This window comes from Azolla caroliniana, unplaced genomic scaffold (genome assembly GCF_043228905.1).
Source record: "Azolla caroliniana isolate FFs.n. ecotype wild unplaced genomic scaffold, voAzoCaro1.0.p SCAF_17, whole genome shotgun sequence".
In the NCBI taxonomy this organism is placed as follows: Eukaryota; Viridiplantae; Streptophyta; class Polypodiopsida; order Salviniales; family Salviniaceae; genus Azolla; species Azolla caroliniana.
In genome coordinates this window covers 3,774,104-3,794,538 of record NW_028230452.1, presented here as the reverse complement: position 1 = coordinate 3,794,538, position 20,435 = coordinate 3,774,104, and the positions used below count along the sequence as shown (strand labels likewise).

The 20,435-nt window shown below is 35.6% G+C and overlaps 1 protein-coding gene across 1 annotated transcript in view; it reads right to left on the bottom strand.

Annotated features, from left to right (window-relative positions):
• Positions 1-9,797, bottom strand: part of LOC147852883 (transferases/nucleotidyltransferase) — an 18,153-nt gene extending 8,356 nt beyond the window's left edge. The window contains exons 1-6 of the mRNA XM_087332993.1: positions 9,688-9,797; positions 7,306-7,421; positions 7,130-7,225; positions 1,174-1,251; positions 1,008-1,088; positions 693-912 (exon numbers count right to left, since the gene is read on the bottom strand). Of these exons, the coding sequence (XP_087189119.1) occupies positions 693-912; positions 1,008-1,088; positions 1,174-1,251; positions 7,130-7,225; positions 7,306-7,371 (541 nt within the window). The 5' untranslated portion in view covers positions 7,372-7,421; positions 9,688-9,797. The remainder of the gene's footprint in view (positions 1-692; positions 913-1,007; positions 1,089-1,173; positions 1,252-7,129; positions 7,226-7,305; positions 7,422-9,687) is intronic.
• Positions 9,798-20,435: the final 10,638 nt, after the last annotated feature.

Here is a 20,435-nt window from a genome sequence, read left to right as displayed (position 1 = left end):
AATATAATTTCTGACCTAATATAACAAATCAACAACAATTATTTCCTTCTTTAAACCCATCTACTCAATCTATCATATAAAGGGATTCTTAACCTCTCAGCCTCTCTGACGTTGAGGGGGTTTACATTATGCACAAATTACACCTTGCAATTTGCATGTTGAATTAATAGTTCAGGATACTGTCAGGTATTGAAAATAGACTTGCAAAAGCATTGCCCCTAGATAGACAATGCTTCAGGGCATAATGATTCAACAGCAGCCATGTTACAGATATCATCCTTGGACAAAAGTGGCACGTCCATAGATTTCTAGATGAAGCTCATGCATTCTCCATGTACATAGTCAGATCAATGCATGAGGTGCTTCAAAATTGTATGTGTAACCTGAAGTTTGTATATTGGATGATTGCATATCAACACATTAACTTCAACATATTGATACATCAACTCCATATGCAGCATATGGAACTGATGTTTCAATATGTTCAGGTTAATGACTCTGGACTACCTAACACATAAAACACTGATTTATGGGTATATCAACTTAACTTTTCAGGTAATTCACTACCAATGTGACCCAAGAACTATTGTTAGTCTGTTGTTTCCATGTTCAACTTAAAGCCTTCATAGGCAAAGAAAATAGCGACATTTGGAACTTTTCTCATATAATCAAAATCATAAATAGGTGCATACCTGAAGCAAGGAATGTCAGAAGTTCGCAGGAAGGATCAAGACCGATTATATCACTAGGAATTTGCTGTTTAGCCTTCTCTTTGCCACTTGTTGTACTTCCATCAGAAACACTAGCTGCTGAACGAGAACATAGAAGTGCTGTCATTGCTGCTTTTTTCCTGCAATGTGTCGCAGCCACCGCACCAAGAGGAACATCACAAATGAGATCCCCACTTACAATCTGCACATACAAAAGAAGACATCAAAACTCAGAACTTGAATAATCCAGTGTTATACAGCTCAGCAGTGTGTCCTGCACAAGTTATACCCATATACCAAAATGTTATCTGCTGTAAGACGGTGGCCAACTGCTCTCAATGCATCTGCTGTGCCAGCATCATCAGCAACAGATGCAACCTTCAATAAGACAATTAAATAAGCCCTTCAAAATTATTCATCATAATCCATATCAATTTCCCTATTCATGTCGAAGAGTTTGCACCTCTACACGCAGTCGATCCTCATAGGCTCCAGAAATCCACCCACCAATACAAACTGCATCTTCTGTGCCTGCTATTACCTGGAACAGAAACAGAAATGTCTTGTAGATTACAGCTACTAAGACTGAAGCTACACACAATTTCCAATTGTTATAACAACCTAGAGTATATACCACCAGGTTTTATGTACCTTCTCTACATCAAAGATAATATTCTTGAAAATCAAGCCAGCTCTATCCTAATCAATGGTTTCTACAATATATAACCAAAAAGATGTTAAAGAAGAGACGATAATGATGCATCAATTTTAAGGTGCCAAAACTTGGAGGATGACAGACCCAGATATAATCTCTCCCTTCTACACTATCTGTCTACACGTTCTTCTCTCTCTAAAAGGGCATATTTTAGCCTCTTCCATTGACCCATCTGCTACGAACCCACTCTCATTTTTTGTATTTAAAGGCATTGAGGCTCACTAAGAAATAGTTATTGTTTACACTCTCATTTTTTGTATTTAAAGACCTTGAGGCTCACTAAGAAATAGTTATTGTTTACACTTAGATTCTTTGGCACCTTACTACAGTTCAAAACAGTTTTATCACATGGTATCAGAATTGTGAGATCTCTATAACCTCCACTCATATTTTTTCTTCCCATCCAAATCAGTTATTGTTTACATTTAGATTCTTTGACACCTTACTACAGTTCAAAACAGTTTTATCACATGGTATCAGAATTGTGAGATCTCCATAACCTCCACTCATATTTTTTTCTCCCATCCAAATCAGTTATTGTTTACATTTAGATTCTTTGGCACCTTACTACAATTCAAAACAGTTTTATCACATGGTATCAGAATTGTGAGATCTCCATAACCTCCACTCATATTTTTTTCTCCCATTCAAATCAGTTTTCTTTGAGCAGCCAACAATCTGTTTCTTTTTTTCTATTTCCATCCCAACCCAATTGAGAAAGCTCTCCAAACAACAATATAGAGTCCCAGTTAAAATGTCATTCAGAGAGTCGGCAGCCCCTTGTGCACCTAGTGACAAAAATCCATTTTCCGCTTCACAAGGATTCCATGGCCTCCAATGCCACGATTATATCTTCAATAATTCCTCAACTTCCCAAAGAGCCTATTATAGATGGAACCAACTTTCTAGATTCAGAATTTCATATGATGACTATGCTGCAATTCCATTATTTATGGAACGGAACTATCATGGGGATCAATCTACAATTTGTCACCAACCGAGCTTGAGTAACGGATTCATTCAACATTCAAAATCTCTAACTAGTGCACCCATTTCCTTTGTGAAGAAAAAAAGACGGTTTGCTTTGTCTAGTAGGGGACCACCGGGGTTTGAATAAAGTTATCGCCAGGAATAGGTATGCACACCCCTTGATCTCTAGTCTCTTAAAAGGATTAGTGGGGCAAAATATTTTACAAAGATTGATTTATGAGGTGCATATAACCTGTGACAAGTTCACCCGAGAGATGAGTGGAAGACAGCTTTCTGAACTCGATACATTCATTTTGAGTATACAATCATGTTGTTTGGTCTCACAAATGCACCAACAATTTTTCAACGCATGGTTAATGACATTTTTCGAGATCTCTTGGACACCTTTCTAGTCATCTACTTGGATGATCTATTGAAACGACTTCAAGAATATGGCCTTTATGCAAAATTGGAGAAGTGTGGTTTTGACTGCAAACAAGTAGAATTATTGGGGTATATCATCTCTTCTAAAGGACTCTCTATGGATCCAACTCAAGTACAAAAGGTGTTCTTATTTTGCCTCTCACACAAGGAAAAAGCAATCATTTGTTTGGACTATTAATGCAGATAAGGCTTTTCTAGATCTTACGGAGGCCTTTACATCCACCCCTATTCTAGCTCATATTGATCCATAAAAACCATTTATAATTGAAGCATATGCATCAGATTTTGCACTTGGTAGCATTATGCCACAACAATGTGATGATGGGAAGCTACACCCAATGGCTTTCCATTCATGCAACTTTGATATTTCTGAGATCAACTATGAGGTACATGATAAGGAGCTCTTAGCTATAGTTGATTCCTTTGAACAATGGGAACATTTCTTGGAAGGCTCTCCTCATCAAATAATTGTACTTAGTGATCACATAAACGTCACATATATTCTGAGTGCTCGAGTATTAACCAGAAGACGGGCTAAATGGGCACAATTCCTTACTCTTTTTTATTCTAAGATTACTTTTCGTCCAAGAAAACAAGGAAAAGCATGTGCATTATCACGGCGTTCGTATTTAGCCCCTTATCCTCGTGATCTGGTCGTCCATAATCAAAAACAGGTAATTCTAGGTCTTGGACGGCTTGAAGCAGCCACAGACTTTGATACTCCACTAGATTCAAGCATTATTAATATTATTCATCATGTCTCAAGACAAATGTCCTTGCTCAAGACATTTTAGATCATATTGATCCGAATCGTACATCTTGCTATTAGTCACAACATTCATATACGGATTATATGCAATTCAAGTGGCATAATGGATTACTTTTCTACAAGAATCTTCTTTATGTTCCTAATGGGTCATCCCACCTCCAAGTCATGCAACATTACCATGATATGTATATGGTTGGGCATTTTGGTGTCAATAAGACCTTGGATTTGTTGACACGATCATTCTGGTGGCCTCATCTACGTAAATTTATCGAAGATTATGTTCACACATGTGACATATGTTGAACAAAGACGCATCAACATCATCCTTGTGGTTTATTACAGCCATTACTGATTTCGAGGAAGGCATGGCAATTTGTCTTTATATTTTATTACAAATCTTTCACATTCTACACGGTTCAACGCTATATTAACAATAGTTGATCGATATACAAAAATGGCAGATTTCAATCCGTACACTAAAGATATCACTAGTGAGGAAACAACAAATCTAATCATACATGAAGTATTTCGTCACCATAGTCTCCCAAACAACATCATCAATGATTGTGAACCACAATTTATATCTAAATTTTGGAAGCATCTCTTCACAATGCTCAAAGTCTCCTGCAAACTATCCTCAAGTTAGCTCAAGTTATCATCCACAAACTAATGGCCAAACAAAGTGTACAAATCAAACATTAGAGTAATATCTTCGATGCTTCATCAGTTATCAACAAGATAATTAGCCAACATATTACATTTTGCAGAATTTGCATATAATAATTCTGTACATTTCTCTACTACGGTTACACCATTCTATGCATACACAAGTTATGATCCTCAATGGTGTTTATTTCAAGCTCCCAAATTACCGACAAATCCTAGTGCTTAGGATCATTTAGATCAACTACGACAGATTCAGGCGGAACTTTCCACTTGTCTACAAGAAGCTCAAGTAGCACACAAATCCAATGTTGATCGACATCAGCTTCCATACACTTTTCAAATTGGGGATCGAGTATGGTTATTACAACATTATATAAAGACTACTAGACCATGTACCAAATTGGATTACTAACATTTAGGCCCTTTTGTCATTAATGCAAAAATCAATGATGTAACCTTTCATCTTAATCATCCCCCACAAGTACGGCTACATCCAATATTTCATAGTTCTCTCATAGAACCATGTCGGGTAAGTTCTATTCCAAATCGTAACATACCACCTCCACCTCCTATTGAACTTGAGGATGGACCAAAGTACAAGGTTGTTGCTATTCTTGATTCTAAGATTATTCGCAACAAGCTATATTATTTGGTGGATTGGCTAGGCTATATCCCAAGCGACTACACTTGGAAACCGGCAGGGAATGTTGCAAATGCTCAAGCCTTATCGAGGAATTTCATCTACAGTACCCAAACCAGGTCCTCAAGCAAGGACAACTCGTAATACTCATCGTTTGAAGAGGGAGATGTGTTATGAATATTGTCCCAAAAGGATTTGAACCTTTGACATTACAATACACATCAAAACCTTACCATTGGGATACTTATTATAATACATATTATATAATTGTCATTAATTATTTCAGCTAGGTCCTAGAACTTTCCAGAATAATATAGAAAATTCATGAATATTCTAGGATACTCTAGAACATTCTAGAAAATTCATGAATACTCCTGAAGGCCCTATAAATAGAGGTTTATTGTATTACTCAAACGAATTCGGTTCAACACCAGTCTTAAGCCTCGAAGATACTTTCTATCTTTGTACTCTTCCTTCTTTATAATATATTTTCATTCTATTTATACTCTCTATCTATCTATCTATCTCTCGTGATCCTGACATTGCATCTTCGCAATTATTTGAAAGCGACATTTTAAACGACAGATTTAGGACTTCTGCATTAATTCTTGGGCATGGAACTCTATCAACATCATGGAGGAATATTTATCAGCCAGCGACATTATAAACAACAGATTTAGGACTTCTGCATTACTTCTTGGGCATGGAACTCTATCAACATCATAGAGGAATATTTCTCGGCCAGCATAGATATCTTCAACAACTTCTTGAAATCTATGGCATGACTGGTTGCAAGCCCCTTCTATCATTGCCATGCATCATCTACAATCCAAACTTTCTCATGAAAAATATTCTCCCATATTTGAAGATAGTGTAGAGGGCAAGATGCTGATTGGGTCTCTCATTCATCTTACCTACATAAGACCTGATCTGTGCTACAACGTTAGTGTTTTCAGTTAGTTTTAAATGCTCCATGCGAAGTCCATAGGCAAGGATATGAGACATCATTCGCTCCATTCCTATATGAGAATTGGGGATATGTCAAGAGATAAATTTTACCATCGAGTGATGTTCAAACAATTAAACAAAATAGAGACAAATGTGCATGACATTTAGAATGTCTTATCTTATGAGCGCACATGAGGCTTAAGTGAGTTTTTTCCAAGGATACACTAATTTAGAAGACCTACTGGCAAAATTCTAGCCATCATGTATAGCATGACGTATGGAACTCATGTAGACTACATTAGCACTCCAAATATTGCATATTGATGTGTTAGCAATAGCATTCACATGTATTAGTATTGCATATTGATGTGTTCGTAATAGTAACGACCAAGCTTATAGTCTATTCCTCACATTTGTCCCTCATTGACAAGTTTTACGATTTCTATGCTCTCTCGCCTTAGAATCCCAAAATGAGAATAGATTCAATCTACACGGAGACCTATCAGTTTGTTTAATGTACCAAATAAAAACATCTTAAACAATTATGAGCTAAAAAATGTGTGGAGGTTTATAATATCAGTGACGTGTTATGTCATGGTTTTTATATCAAATCATCCAATAATCTAATTGAAGTTCACAAATGATGCAAAATCTCATATACCTCCATCACCACCTACTTGTTTTGAGCAAGCAAAGATCATTTACTGTTATTCATATGAATGTGTTGCCAAAGAAGTATGCCACCCATTGACACAGCAATTGTTTAGGTTGAGAAAGAACAAGGTTTGTTAGCTTTAAAGACAGATGTTCTTGAGCATGATCTGGATTACATTGACGATAGTAAAGAAACCTAAAGGAACAGGTTCAAATCGTCCTATTAGTTAAAACAACGCCAATAAGCTTGCATGCATTCACGCTGTCCAAAAAATGTGAACAAATAGCATAAAGGATGAAAACCCATAGCATAACCTTTGTAGCCTAAGACAGCTTTTATCTATTTATTAGTCAATAGCTAGACCAGCTGACAATATATCTATTAACCCCTTTGTGGTCGAGAGACATGAGATAAAAAGAGAAGCAACAAATGGATACCATGTATATTTGCACGTATACATATGCAAGAGAAATGTTACAGTGTAGAATAGTCTTCTATAAAATTTGCACCAAAAAATACATCTAAATGATCTAGAATTTTGAGAGGTGATGAACCTATGAAACACCTCATAATAGCATAAGAACAGCTCATTATTAACAAAAACAATACTCACTACAATGATGTCCTTGAGATTACTAGATTCAAGAAGCTCCAAGACGTAGGAGAGTGAAGGACGATTCCCAACTGGAAGCAAAGCTTTTGGAACATCCTACACAAAACAATCGCTGTCAATAAGAACTTCAGCAGGATCTGACAGAAATTGAATATTTGGGCATCTAGGAGTTGAACCTTTGAAACAAGAGGAAAGAGTTGTTTTGATGCTCCATCCACCAACACTACCACCTGGAAATTCATAGATTCTCCTATTGTTGCTTCCTTTGAGCAATGCGACTGTAAGTCATTTGCTTGTGACCAAAATACAAACAGCCTCATAAGAGAAAGTAAGAAAGATTTTGAAACAAAAATTATTATTGGATCCAGAAACCTTGTAGGAATCAGAAACCCTACTGCTTTCATTATGATCATATTGTGTTTTAAGAATGGCTAATCATACATAAGAAATTTACAATGGCAAGCAACGAACCCAAGGAGACCGATTCTCTTATGCGGGAATGTTCATTATTATGATCTTCACAGTATGTAGTTCATATTTTATGGAACGTTCTCTCTTGAATGTCAATTTCTCATGACTAAACTATTTTTTATCTCGTTCAAAAATCTATAATTGTCACTATTGTGAGACGTTAGAGAAAGGATGACAAATACAGCAAAAGAAAGAAATGTCATATTACCATCTTTGAATTTGCGGCAGCCTATGGGACCCAAAGAGTCCCCACATGATTTTATGTGATATCTCATCCATACAACAGAAAGACTTGAAAGTACAGAATAAGCTACGAACAATGAAAAACTTCTCAAAGTAATATGGGACTGTAAAAGAGGATGTGTGGTAATGTATGCACCTCATTGGCAAATAATGGCTTTGTGGACATCTTGCTGCAATTGTTCAATAGTTCACGATCTCCTCATCTATAGTTTCTGGAAAGTTGGCCTCTAATGTTAGTCATATTTGTACATAGTATAGCAATCTCCTCTAGAAGCTCGGAAACATGGGGCATATTATGCAGATGTCACCAGAGGGGATATATTCGTTTTCTTTTGTGATACTATTTAAATAACTTCTGTTTTTATTACCTCTTCTAGAGCTTTTAAAATTGAGTGAAACACCAACATCGCACTGCCAGTGTCAAACCACCTAGATCAAGTGATCCCCAGACAAGAGGTAAGGCCTGCAAATATTTGGATTGGCATGTGATCAAACTAGTTAACATAGGTTTCCAATATGTGCAGGATTGTGTGCATCTAACCATAAAGTCGGGCCATATAAGGTCAATTTGAAATTAGATCCTACATAAAATCCCTTAAAAATTATAAGTGGATAAGTGAGTTGGCTAAACAGAAAGTTTTGATGAGGTGACAGTTAGAAGCATGAGCAAGACTTGCATTATTCAAGCAAACCTCTTTGAATGTAGAACTCGAAACATAGCTTTAACGCTAATGGAGGGCTGAAATTTACGGATCTTGTGGATGCTTTGTTCTCTTCTCCAATGCCCTCAATCAAGAGTATCTTGGAAGCTCTATCTGTGAGTTTTAATAGCTTAAATAGTCTTATAGTTTTGGTTTTTGCTTGAGCTCTACGTTATTGTATCGTGTTTAACATTGTTTTAGTTTACGAAATAGTTGCAGACCAAGTGGCAACCATGTGCATAAGATGTGGGAATCTGCAAAACAATCAAGACCAAATCATCTGTATCTTCATCAGAAAGGTAGCAGTAAAAAATACCAAGAAAGTTGCCACACTTCGAATCCAACAGAACATCAACTTCCTTGTTTAAGTGAATCCTAGCTTCCTCGATGTGGAAAAATGTCTTACTGAGTTCAAAACCTCGGGAATTGTTTTGTCCTTTACAATAAGATTCCAATCATACACGCCAGCCCTTGCCTACAAGGCTCGTTGTCCCATACTACCAAACATCACCCTCAACAAAACAGCTAAGATAAAGAACCTGAGTGGTGATCTCTTATGGATCAAAATGAGGGGTGGGTACCCGATTTAGTTCCCCTCCTTAAATATCCTCCAACTAAGGTGTGTTCATTATGGAAGCCCAATGTCATAGGTTGCTTTTACATTAGATCGATCACTACAAACAACTATCCAATTGTCAAGCGAGTTAGATGTAGTTACAGCCCCCTTAGGATTGATTGTTATTTTCAACGATATCTTAAGGATCGTGGGAAAACGATTCTGCCTCTTATTAATCTAATCCAGATTAGAGCGAATTCCATATTAATCCACTTTAAAACTAAATCCATATTAATCAAATACATAAGCCAATACTCATATCTTTATATTGCTCAAATATTCCAGAAATTAATCAATCAGATTAGGTCAAATAACACAAGAATTCATTTGATCATGTTAACTCAAATATGTCAAAAAAAACGACTTTCTGAAACAAAAAACATCATTTCTTTGGACATAATATGATAAGGATTTAGTATTATTTGACAATGCAATCTACTCGGATCATAAGAGACAGATCCACATTTCATCGATGGAATAGTGCGAGAAAAATAGCACACAAGAAAGAATCTGGACAAAGGAAATACCTAGAAATGTAATGTCTCTGCGGGGCGTCGTCACGAGCTCAAGAGGATCGCCATGATCGACGACGAACAACAGCAAAAGACATAGTAGGGTTTGGTTTCCAACAATTACAGAGGGAAGGGGGGGGGGGGGGGGCGATAAAAGTAATTATCAGAAATTGCCCTCCAATTTTTACTTATTTTATAAATACCCCCACGGTTTCTCTATTTCCCAAATGCCCTCACCTGAATTGCAAGGGGGCAAGTGAGGGGCAAGTGAGGGGCAAGTGATTATTCAGTTAGCCGGTCCATCCTTATGTATCTGATATCTTAGTAGACGCTCGATTTATGGGAAGCAGGCACAAACCGTGTTTTGCATTATAAAACAACAGCTCAAGGATGCAATTTTCAAGTAAATTAACCAGAACTTGACATCGTATTTCTAGGAATTTTCGCTTTTTACGCTCCAGAGACAAAAGATCGTATACCCTTGACATTGTAATGATTTTTCTATATACCCCTCTCATGTTTTTTAAAACACTAGAATACTTCTACGTTTTCCCTTCGGCATTGTAAAAATGTTATTGGGATTGACGACTCTCTTTCATTACAATCCTAGTGCATGATTTGGGAAAGAATAATGGCATGATCTGCAACATGCTCAAAGCCCACAAAGCTAAAATAACAAGGGAATTAATGAACAACGGGCGAAGATTGTGGCTTCTACTATTTACACTACTTTCAACAAATATATGAGAGTTCTCTCCTTGAACATCAAGAGTCGTTATTCACTTGCACATATCTCATAGATTATAAATTTATACAAGCCTCCAAAAACGATCATAAAATCTATCTATCTAATAAATTATCAACACTCTCCAATCCCTACTTTTTTCATATGTATAATTTGCCTTGAAACATTTTCAATTGGCTTTTCCTTCTAGTGTGTCTTGTATTCAACAACCTCACACTGAAGGCCAAAATTCTACATATGCATATGGTGGTGTTAATTGTGGCGGCTTGGCCTTTGGCAAGTGACTCCCATGATAGCGACTAGTTGAGAAAGACAAAATCTTCTTGCATGCTTCATTGCCCACCATATACTCCTCTTTAGTTGTCCATACTATTACCTGGTCTTGGAGAGTTGACCTACACGACACCACTCCCACAATTTCAAAGAATTGTCATTATGTTGACTTCCTACAATCCACGTGATCGGCATGGTCAAAGTTCAAAACAACAAGTATTGCCACATCGCATACTTCAAGGCTCATGCTTTGGTTCCTTGTATGACTTAGGTACCACGTGATGCCTTTCATTGATTCCTGTCATTTCTTGTCAAGATTCAACATGAATCTATTTTCTCCTTTTAGTTGCAAACACAATCGTGAACCTAGTGCCCACCATGGCATACATTACACTATTGATCGCCAACAAGGATTTTTCCCATTTGTTCCCATGCAACTTAACACTTTAAGAAATCCTCTTTGTTTAGTCTCGAGTAAGCCAACACTGATGTATTGCCACTATAACAACATCTACATCACCAACACTAACACTAACACACATTCCAACTGTCAGCATCTCAAAAAATCAAGGAATGTTCAAGCACTCTATCTTGTTTGGCCACGAGCTTAGATCCTCAAATTCTAGGTTGATGTATTAATAATCAAAATATTTGCTTACACAATATCTTAATATTAAATGCCAACTTTATATATATGCTTGAAAAGGGGCTCAAGTTAATAATATGACAAGATAGATTCAACAAGTTAGTGGTGCTTGAAGGTTCAACATGTTCATCCACTTTAGTTATATTATAATTAAAATTACTATGATACCAAGTCTTTCCTTGTTTTCGTTTCTGGTAGGTTCAAATGTTCTACAAGTTCTCACTAACTGATTTTTGTCGGTACTACCTTGAACATTCCCTCTTCATTGTATGATTAGCATTAATCGAATGACAATCCATTAATTTTGAGAGATTGGATGTACAAAACATGTGTTTTATTCATGGTGTCAATGGGAAATGGGAAATTTCTTGGGACATTACAATCTTCATAGTATGATGCTCCACAAACATGAAAGAGAGACACATCATACTCACATAAAAAAGGATACAATCATGAGCATGTCGGTCTCACAAAAATTAAAAAACATTGTTAGGCAAAACTTATTAAGAATTAGAATAAAAGACACCTTCTCTTTGGTTTTCATCATATGGTCTAGTTACCATGGCTTCTAGAATTCAATTACAAACCACAAATGCACAAGGGTTATCACACTCCAAAATGACCCACACTCAACAAAGCCCTAATTTTCTCGAGTAGATACTAAAGTATTTGGAGGGTTTAAACTAAGCCGACCCAATTGGTCTTTCTCTCTCATGAAAACTAATTAGTTAAAGATTATTATGAATATTATGTATGAGCTCATATTATGTGATTAAGCATCATCATTAGCTTATGGAGGTCACTTTGTAATCAAATTCCAACTCGATCGTTAGACTTGTATTATGGTCGGTATATATAGGCTCACACATTTCAATTAGATTATGTTTGCTTAGTCTATCTATTACAATATGTTGTATTGTTATAATTAACCAAATCAAAAGTTGCAACTATTTTAAGTTAATTAGAATGTAGGAACCTTTTGGTGCCTTGCCACAATGTTTTTAAGTATTTCGGTAGTTTATTGTACAATCTAACACCTTTTTTTATTTTGAGACTTGTGGTAATGGGGAAGGCCAAACCACTCCAAGGATATGTTTTTTTCCAAATGTCCTTGATCAACACCTACAAGAGGAAACTTGGGGTGAATTAACTATATGACTATGCCTATAGCATGGTGAGTTGGGTCATGAAGAAAAACTCGGGGTATTTTGGAGGTTTTCCATATTAACTCTTGTTATAGACATTGTCGCGACTTTATTTAAATATGTCAAACTCGTGTTGGAACTGATAATAATAAAAATACTCGATAAATCAAAGCTTAATAGTAATATCTAGTAGCTTTCCAATTTTACTAGAATTCTGTTAGGAAATTGATAAATAAGACATTTCCTGTCAAATCATAACACAAAGCATTGTCTTCACAATTAACACACTCCAATATTTCTGGAATGCATTATATTATTAATATGAAACTCGATCTGGGGTGACAAGTGATGACAATGAAAAGACCAACATGTCATTATTTTTGCATCATGATTAGTATATTTTGAGACATGGCAACATGAGTGAAACGTGGAATGTTTTATCTATGTCAGATGCAATTTGACCAAAACATAGATAGTTGGCAGATATCCATGTTCTATCTATATGTACATAGGTACATACCTAGTGTGTAGCCACACAAACTTACAAAAAAATAGTGCAATACAATAGTGCTTATGCAATGTGAATAAGTTAGAATGACAAAACTTCTATGATGATTATTTATGTAATTCGTATCATCGGTTAATGAGTGTTTACCTTGCTCAGAGAATGGGCCCTTCAATCAACAATTACCACATGTCTATATTGTTCCTTTCATTCGAACCTAAGAATTCTTCTCAATTTTGAATGTTTTGATGATTTGCATGAAGTTATGTGAGTATTTTTATTAACACTATGTTATAAAGTTTTTTAAAATCTAAACTTGTGTGGAAAATTGCAATGCTTTTGTGAACCAGACTCCAGTTACCAAACCTTATTCTTATCCAATTATTCGCCATCACATGTGCACTCTTTCCAATGGTGAATGATATGTTCAGTTCCATTATCAATACACTCTGGACACTTTCATATCATATTTTATGGGCATACTCATAACATATCATTGTGATCATTTAAATGTAGAAAGTGTGACAAGAATTGATACTTAGAAGTTGTAAGACCTAGAGTTAAATGTTTATCTATGCAAACCATGATATAATGGTTACTTTCAAAGCTAATCATCCTATGTTTAGATTGCAAATCTTGTTTTGATGTGAATGCATGTTAACAAATTTATCACACTCATCCATGAAAAAACTTCATTACAAATAATCATCATATAAAATTATTGTTGATCATGATCTAGATTGTTTTTACCTCAATAGCACATGAGAACCAATTGTCCTCAATAAATGGCTAACTACGCTAAACTCTAGAGATCCTTAATGGTTTCCTAATTATATAATGATATTACAATCTGTTAATCTAGATAACTTCTCAATATATTCATGAAGAAGTAACAATTAGTATTATCATTTACTCATTCTTTAAGCTATAGCTATTAGCTTACATAAATATTTCGGTTTAGAGTAAAATTAGTCCACCTTATCAAAACAATGGATACAAAATATACCTTTGTCCCATAGTACATGAAACTTCAATTATTGCAATTTTGCCTGTTGAGTGTCACCGTTTATATTATCCAAACAACCAATTGATTATGCACAATCTTAGTTCAAATTCTGGTAATTGTCTAAGTAAGCCTTTCAGACTTCAGTCACATTTTCGAATATTTTAATGCCAAGTAATAATATTGCACTTTCTAACCCCTAGTAGATGCCTTAAGGAAGCTAAATATTGTTGGCATGATGTGTTTCTTTGCACGATATCATTAGACCATAGTGAACATTGCTTTGGTAATTGCTCAACATCGTCTTCTATTTGACTTATATTATGTAGTATGGGCTTCTATAACATGGGTGTTTGATGGATATTTTGAGAGATAGACTCGGGTTTCTCTTCATAACACTTTTTAATAGTTTTTGGCATCTAATGGGCATTCTTTGAGATAGACATGGGTTTCCCTTCATTGCACTTTTGAATAGTTTATGAGTTCTTGATCTATTATGGGTTATGACATGCTTGGCATGTGCATAACACTCGTATTTGTGGCACAATTTGGGGTGCAAAAGACATACTTGGCCATTCCCATTATTGGAATCCTCGAGGATGTTATCATCTGAGGAGTTCTCAATATCTGAGTTGGTAATGCATCATATTCACCTTTTATGTTAGCCTTTACATCACATGGCTTCTTAAGTATCTATAGGATCTTGACTGAGATCCCAAGATTGTATGTCTTTGAGTTTTCTGTAGTTGTTTTTTCTTTTCGTAACTACACACAACTCTATTTTTTTAATTTTTTTTACAAGTTCCATCATTCTCCTTGTTAAAAATGAGACTTTGTTCAAATCATGTGAAAATATCCCTTTTAAAGGGATATGATTGAGTTACTAATAACTACTAGGTGAAATAAATGACTCGTATACTGTAGTAAATGTTATATATATAGGTAGGAGGATTATTAAATCTTCTTGGTTAATATTTTTCAGGTAGCATCTCCATAGAATGAAAGTGGTTCAACAGTAGTGTTTGGTTGATGATTGGAAATATTTCACTCACAAAAGTTAAGGTTTCATCTTCGATGTCTCGAATAATGTTGTTCATGAATAATAGCAAAGTAGGTGTGTGTTGTGCATGTGTGCGTATTTAAACGAAAGCAAAACATCATAAATACCCTTTAACAAAAGGAAGACATCATAAATAGCACTTGTGTATGGGGTACCATTGATTGTACTACCCATAGTAGTTTTCATAGTATGAAGACTACCTATAGTGAAACATTAGAAAAACTAACGGATACTTTTCTTAGGTATCAACCGCCATAAAAGGAGGGAAAGTGATGTCGATTCATGAAACTGGGGTTTTAATTAACTCAAGCTCATTTGACCTATGATCAACCGAGGGATTGTGTTGTAATCATGCAACCTAATTAGAACAAGATAACTAATGACAATCCAACCTTGCTCTTATTCACGACATTTCACCTTTCCTTTCCCCCCTCTTAGTTAGGCCCTTCTTTTAGATAAGTATCACTTAGTCGCAACCATTATGAAAAACACTAGGGCCATAATTGGCTGGCCTATATAATGGATTACCAAAATTTCCACATTAAACGAAACGTTAAGGATTTGTGTAACGTGTTGCATCTTTCTCCATATTGAAAATGATATGCAACTATTTTAACTATTTTTGTGCATGTCAATGAGAACAATTGATTGTTGTAACATGTTAACAACTTCCATAGCATTGGGCAAGCTAGAGTAAATAGCAATCCCAACTTCCATAACATCAGACAAGCTAGAGTATTAAATAACAATCTAACTTCCAACTTACCAAACTCTAACCCTATACATTTGATGTTATTGTACATGCACAAAGTAGATGATATAAGTTACATTTCCACATAAATGTTCACATGTACTTGATAAGGTTTTTATGTGTAAATTTGAACCACAAAAGAGTACTTTGGGATTATTGTGACCTTTCAGATTACAACAAAGACATATATTTGTTAAAAATGACAAAGGCAATACTAAAATGTGACAATCTGAACACGCTCGAGAACATTGAATTCGTAGCTATATTGTGATTCGACTCATAATAGTGTATCTAACTCAACCCAAATTATCATAGGTGACGAATAAAGTTCATAAGTTTTTGACAAATGACCTCACCCATATCTTAGAGACAAAAGTTATAGTCATACAATATTATGTTGTCGAGACACATGTATGCTAATCTTTTTTCCCCTCAAATTAATGAATCATAAAGGTTATTGTTCACACAACTGAAATAAAAAACAAATAGCTAGATTTCTTAAATGGGCTTCCAAGTGTGAAATTGCCAAAGGATATGGAAATGATGATCAATAAATTCTATACAAGAGAGTAAGGATTTTTTGTCTTACGATGGGTACTGTTGTTATATAGACACTCCATGAGGAAATATAGCACATAAATGTGTATATTTAGTAGAAGGTGTGTGTGTGCGCGCATACACTTACTTTCACAAAAAGATATATAATTGATTCAAAGTCATACACTTTGACCTCATTAATGTCACTTGGTATCCACACAAAGAGCTACATGTTACTACTTGCTCACTAATAGCTTTATAATTTTGTTTAGGGCTTAAGAAATTTGTGCTCACTAAATGGCGAGATTATTAACCTTCTCACATGTTCTAACCCAAAGTTATAAGTTTCATAGTTTATAATGAATGGAAGTGTGCTCTATGGTGCTTTACTGATGTATGCTTTTGTGTAGATTGTCACCTAGATGGTGTTGACTTGATTCGGAGGACTACCATTCAACATGTGGTCGTGCATGTCAAACCAACTATCTTACTTTCTAATAACATGTATACAATAGTTGCTTACTTGAGATTACAAGGCATTGCATGTAAACGACAAACGACAATTTCACTACGACCACTTAGGGATGTTTGCATGTGAAAGCACACACGTTCTTTCTACCACCCTTTACTTATCATTATCCCATGCCATTTTATTACACATTCACATACAAGGGAGGCACTCCCTTGTAATGCACATTGATTTGGACCTAGTCGTCTTTTTTAGTAAACAATTGTTGAATACAAGAACTCGTGAATCATTAGAATTCATGGAATGAAAGTCATAGAGTTTTATGCTGAATAGTTTTTCTCACATACAACCTTAAATAAAAAGCCAACTGTGAATAAACCATGTTACAAAAAAACCTTGTTACAAAATAGTACTTACGTAGTTTCTAAAATCATTGCGTGGGGCCAATCGTTTTGGGGCATCATTGAACATGTTTTTTTAACACCTACACATGTTTCTACATAGTTTCTTAACAACTCTACTCAAACTGTGTGACATTTTTTCTTGTGCAAGCACAATTAGGGCGTTATTATGTCGTGGGTAAAGTTTTTGAGAGTATGATTCCACATAACTTCATAAGAAATAGTCTTACGCAATGGAAATGGGACCTAAGCAACTTTATGTACATCTTCTAACATGTGGCCCATTGGGATTAGAAGTAGGAGATGAGGAAAACAAACATAGAGAGAGATCGGAAGAATCTCCACTAATATTCTTGCCCCCCCCACCTCCACTCCCGAAAAGAAGCCTGTGAATCTTTTACATACAAAACAACAAACTTCGATCACTACTTTCAAAGAACAAATGTCAAATGATTTATATGGATTGTTGACTTTGTAGTAATCCCCTCACATTGATCTCTCCTAAACAAAACAAAAACATGTTCAATTGAATCAAAAGGTAAGGAATTGAGATTCGTTCCTCCATTCATGGTGGGGAAATAATTTTAAAGTGAGCTTAATCGTTTCTGCTGGAAAGGGATAATACCTAAGGAAATGTATCATCATGGCATCAATGAACCGATGTGCATATTGCCTTCAAAGGTGTAGGCTCGAGAGTTCCCATGGAGAATGTTAAAAGCAATATTATGCACATTTTATATGATTTGACCATGTATAAGAAGGGACAAGGTCATGTATATTAATGAACCTTATGTGGGTAAGGGTCTCCCAATCATCATTATATTCTGTCAAATGTCAGATTCCTTTAATTGTTGAACTCAGTATGTTACTTCTAAGCAATCATAGTCTCTAGTGCAATAACAATAAACAAAAGATCTATGAGTTTCACAATATGACGATCATTGATCACGTCAAAATATAGGGAATACACTTATAATGATGAATGAAAACTACGTTTTTCGTTCTAATGTATCCATGCATGCAAAAATAGTACAACTATATTAATGTTATGAACGGGAAAACTTTTTGTTACAATTGATCTCACGCACAACCCCACTCTTAAAGTAACGCGTTACATCCTTAATTTTATGGCAATAGGACTTTGCTTTCCCATCAAATACATATCGTTATCGTGATTTTGATTTTGATATTTATTAGAATGCCAATTATGTGGGTGTGCACATCATTCATGGCTTTGTTGATTGGGTGATTGCATTTCATTGGGCGCCTTGTATATTATTAGATTCACCTCAGATTCATAAGGAATGTATAACTTGAATAATGTTAATCTCAATTTTAATGCACAATACTCATCCTTACCGTTGTATTTGAACTAGATGTCAATGAATATTTATAGAAGTAAAAAAAAAACAGCCCACATATAAATATTGTTGTCGTAAGTATATGCCATATAGCACATTTTGAAACTTTTAATTCATCATCTAAAAACTAGTTAATGTTTTTCATAATCATATTATGGCTACATCTCTTTTAGCCACAGACATAAATGACCATTGTTTCGGGTTTCTCTTTCAATTCACCATGTTCACAACATAGATGTTGGACAAACTTTAGGATTATTTGTATGCGAGTTTCAATACATACAAACCTAGAAGCTTTGGTTTCACAATTTATTGCAGAATAAACCAAGGAAGCAAAAAACTATCTAAAAAGAAAAAGAGTATTGAAAGGAGGCATCTACCACTTAGAGAAAAATATGGAAAATGTCGGGATAGTTGATACAACCTTTTTTCTTATTGGTTGTACGTGTTTGCATTTTATACACCGAGAGAGAGTTTTTGATACATGTTTCTCCAAAGCATTCCACCGATTACGTAGTGTAACATGTTTAATGTCATCACTTTGTTATAGCACTATTGTCCAAATTAGAACACAACTCACATTTTGAACCTAAGTTGTACTCTAATATAAAACCATGATGTAGAGAGAGAGAGAGAGAGAGAGAGAGAGAGAGAGAGAGAGAGAGAGATTCTCATACACGGTGGTTCTCCACGACATTCCCACACCTACTTAACATGGAGTGTTTAATATCATTGCTTTGTTCTTGTACTATTAAAGAGTTTAAGTTAATTATTGGGCAAAGAAAGAAAAAGATAGTTCTAGTTCAATTGGTAAGGTTGATCGTCAGAGAGCAACAAGTTATTAGCTAAGTTGGTAAGCTTGATCACCAAAGACCAAGGAGTTGTTAGCTCAATTGGTAAGGTTAATTGCCAAAGACCAAGAAGTTGTTACCTTAGTTGGTAAGGTTGATTACAAAGAGCAAGAAGTTGTGCATGTTCAACCCCCACGTTTTACTACGTGCACTACTTTAGTAAATTCCACTTGTATTGTGGGGGGGGGTTTGAATACATGACTTACTTTCCATCTTACTAACCTCACCAACTATATGCACCACTTTGAAAGTTCCAATGCAAACATAAGGCTTGAACCCACAACTTCTTGCTCTTTGTCGATTGATGTTACCAATGAAGTTATAATCCGAAGACAAACTTAAGAGCTAATAAAAACTTGGCTTACCACTCGATTGCAACCCAAAACATAAAAAAGGGAGAAGTTTGTTCAACGCAATTGGTAATGCTATCTAGCGGAGATCAAAGTATGTTATAAAAAACTAATCAGTACCCCTTAGTAACTTCACTTGTCGAAGAACTTAGAGCTTTTTATTACTCGGTTTCATAAATGAGAGGGACAAGTTTCCCTTTCTGGTAGATAGAGCATGGCTTTCCTAGATGAGCGAGACGAGCGCCTCTGACTAAGAGAGAGAGAGAGAGAGAGAGAGAGAGAGAGAGAGAGAGAGGCTAAAGCATTAAATGGAAGATGATTTACGAAGTTATTATAGCACAAATGGTAGGCCAAGGGCCAATAATGGAAACACGGTAGGAAAGGTCCTGGGTGGGAAACGAGACTTTAAGCCAAAAATCATTGGACCTTAGTGCATTCATGGTTGTATGTATGACAAGGTATTTTCTAACAAGCCCCCATAATAATCCCCCTAGAACCCCACCTCGAATGGAATGGATTCACATTCTAATTCTCGGCCCTCTCCTCTCTCTAATTGTTCCATTATCGATCTCCCCTATGAAAGAAGAAGGCCATGGGCCATCATTTAATGCTCTCGTATATGCACACACGCCCACCCACCCACACACAAAACATATCCTCTTGGCT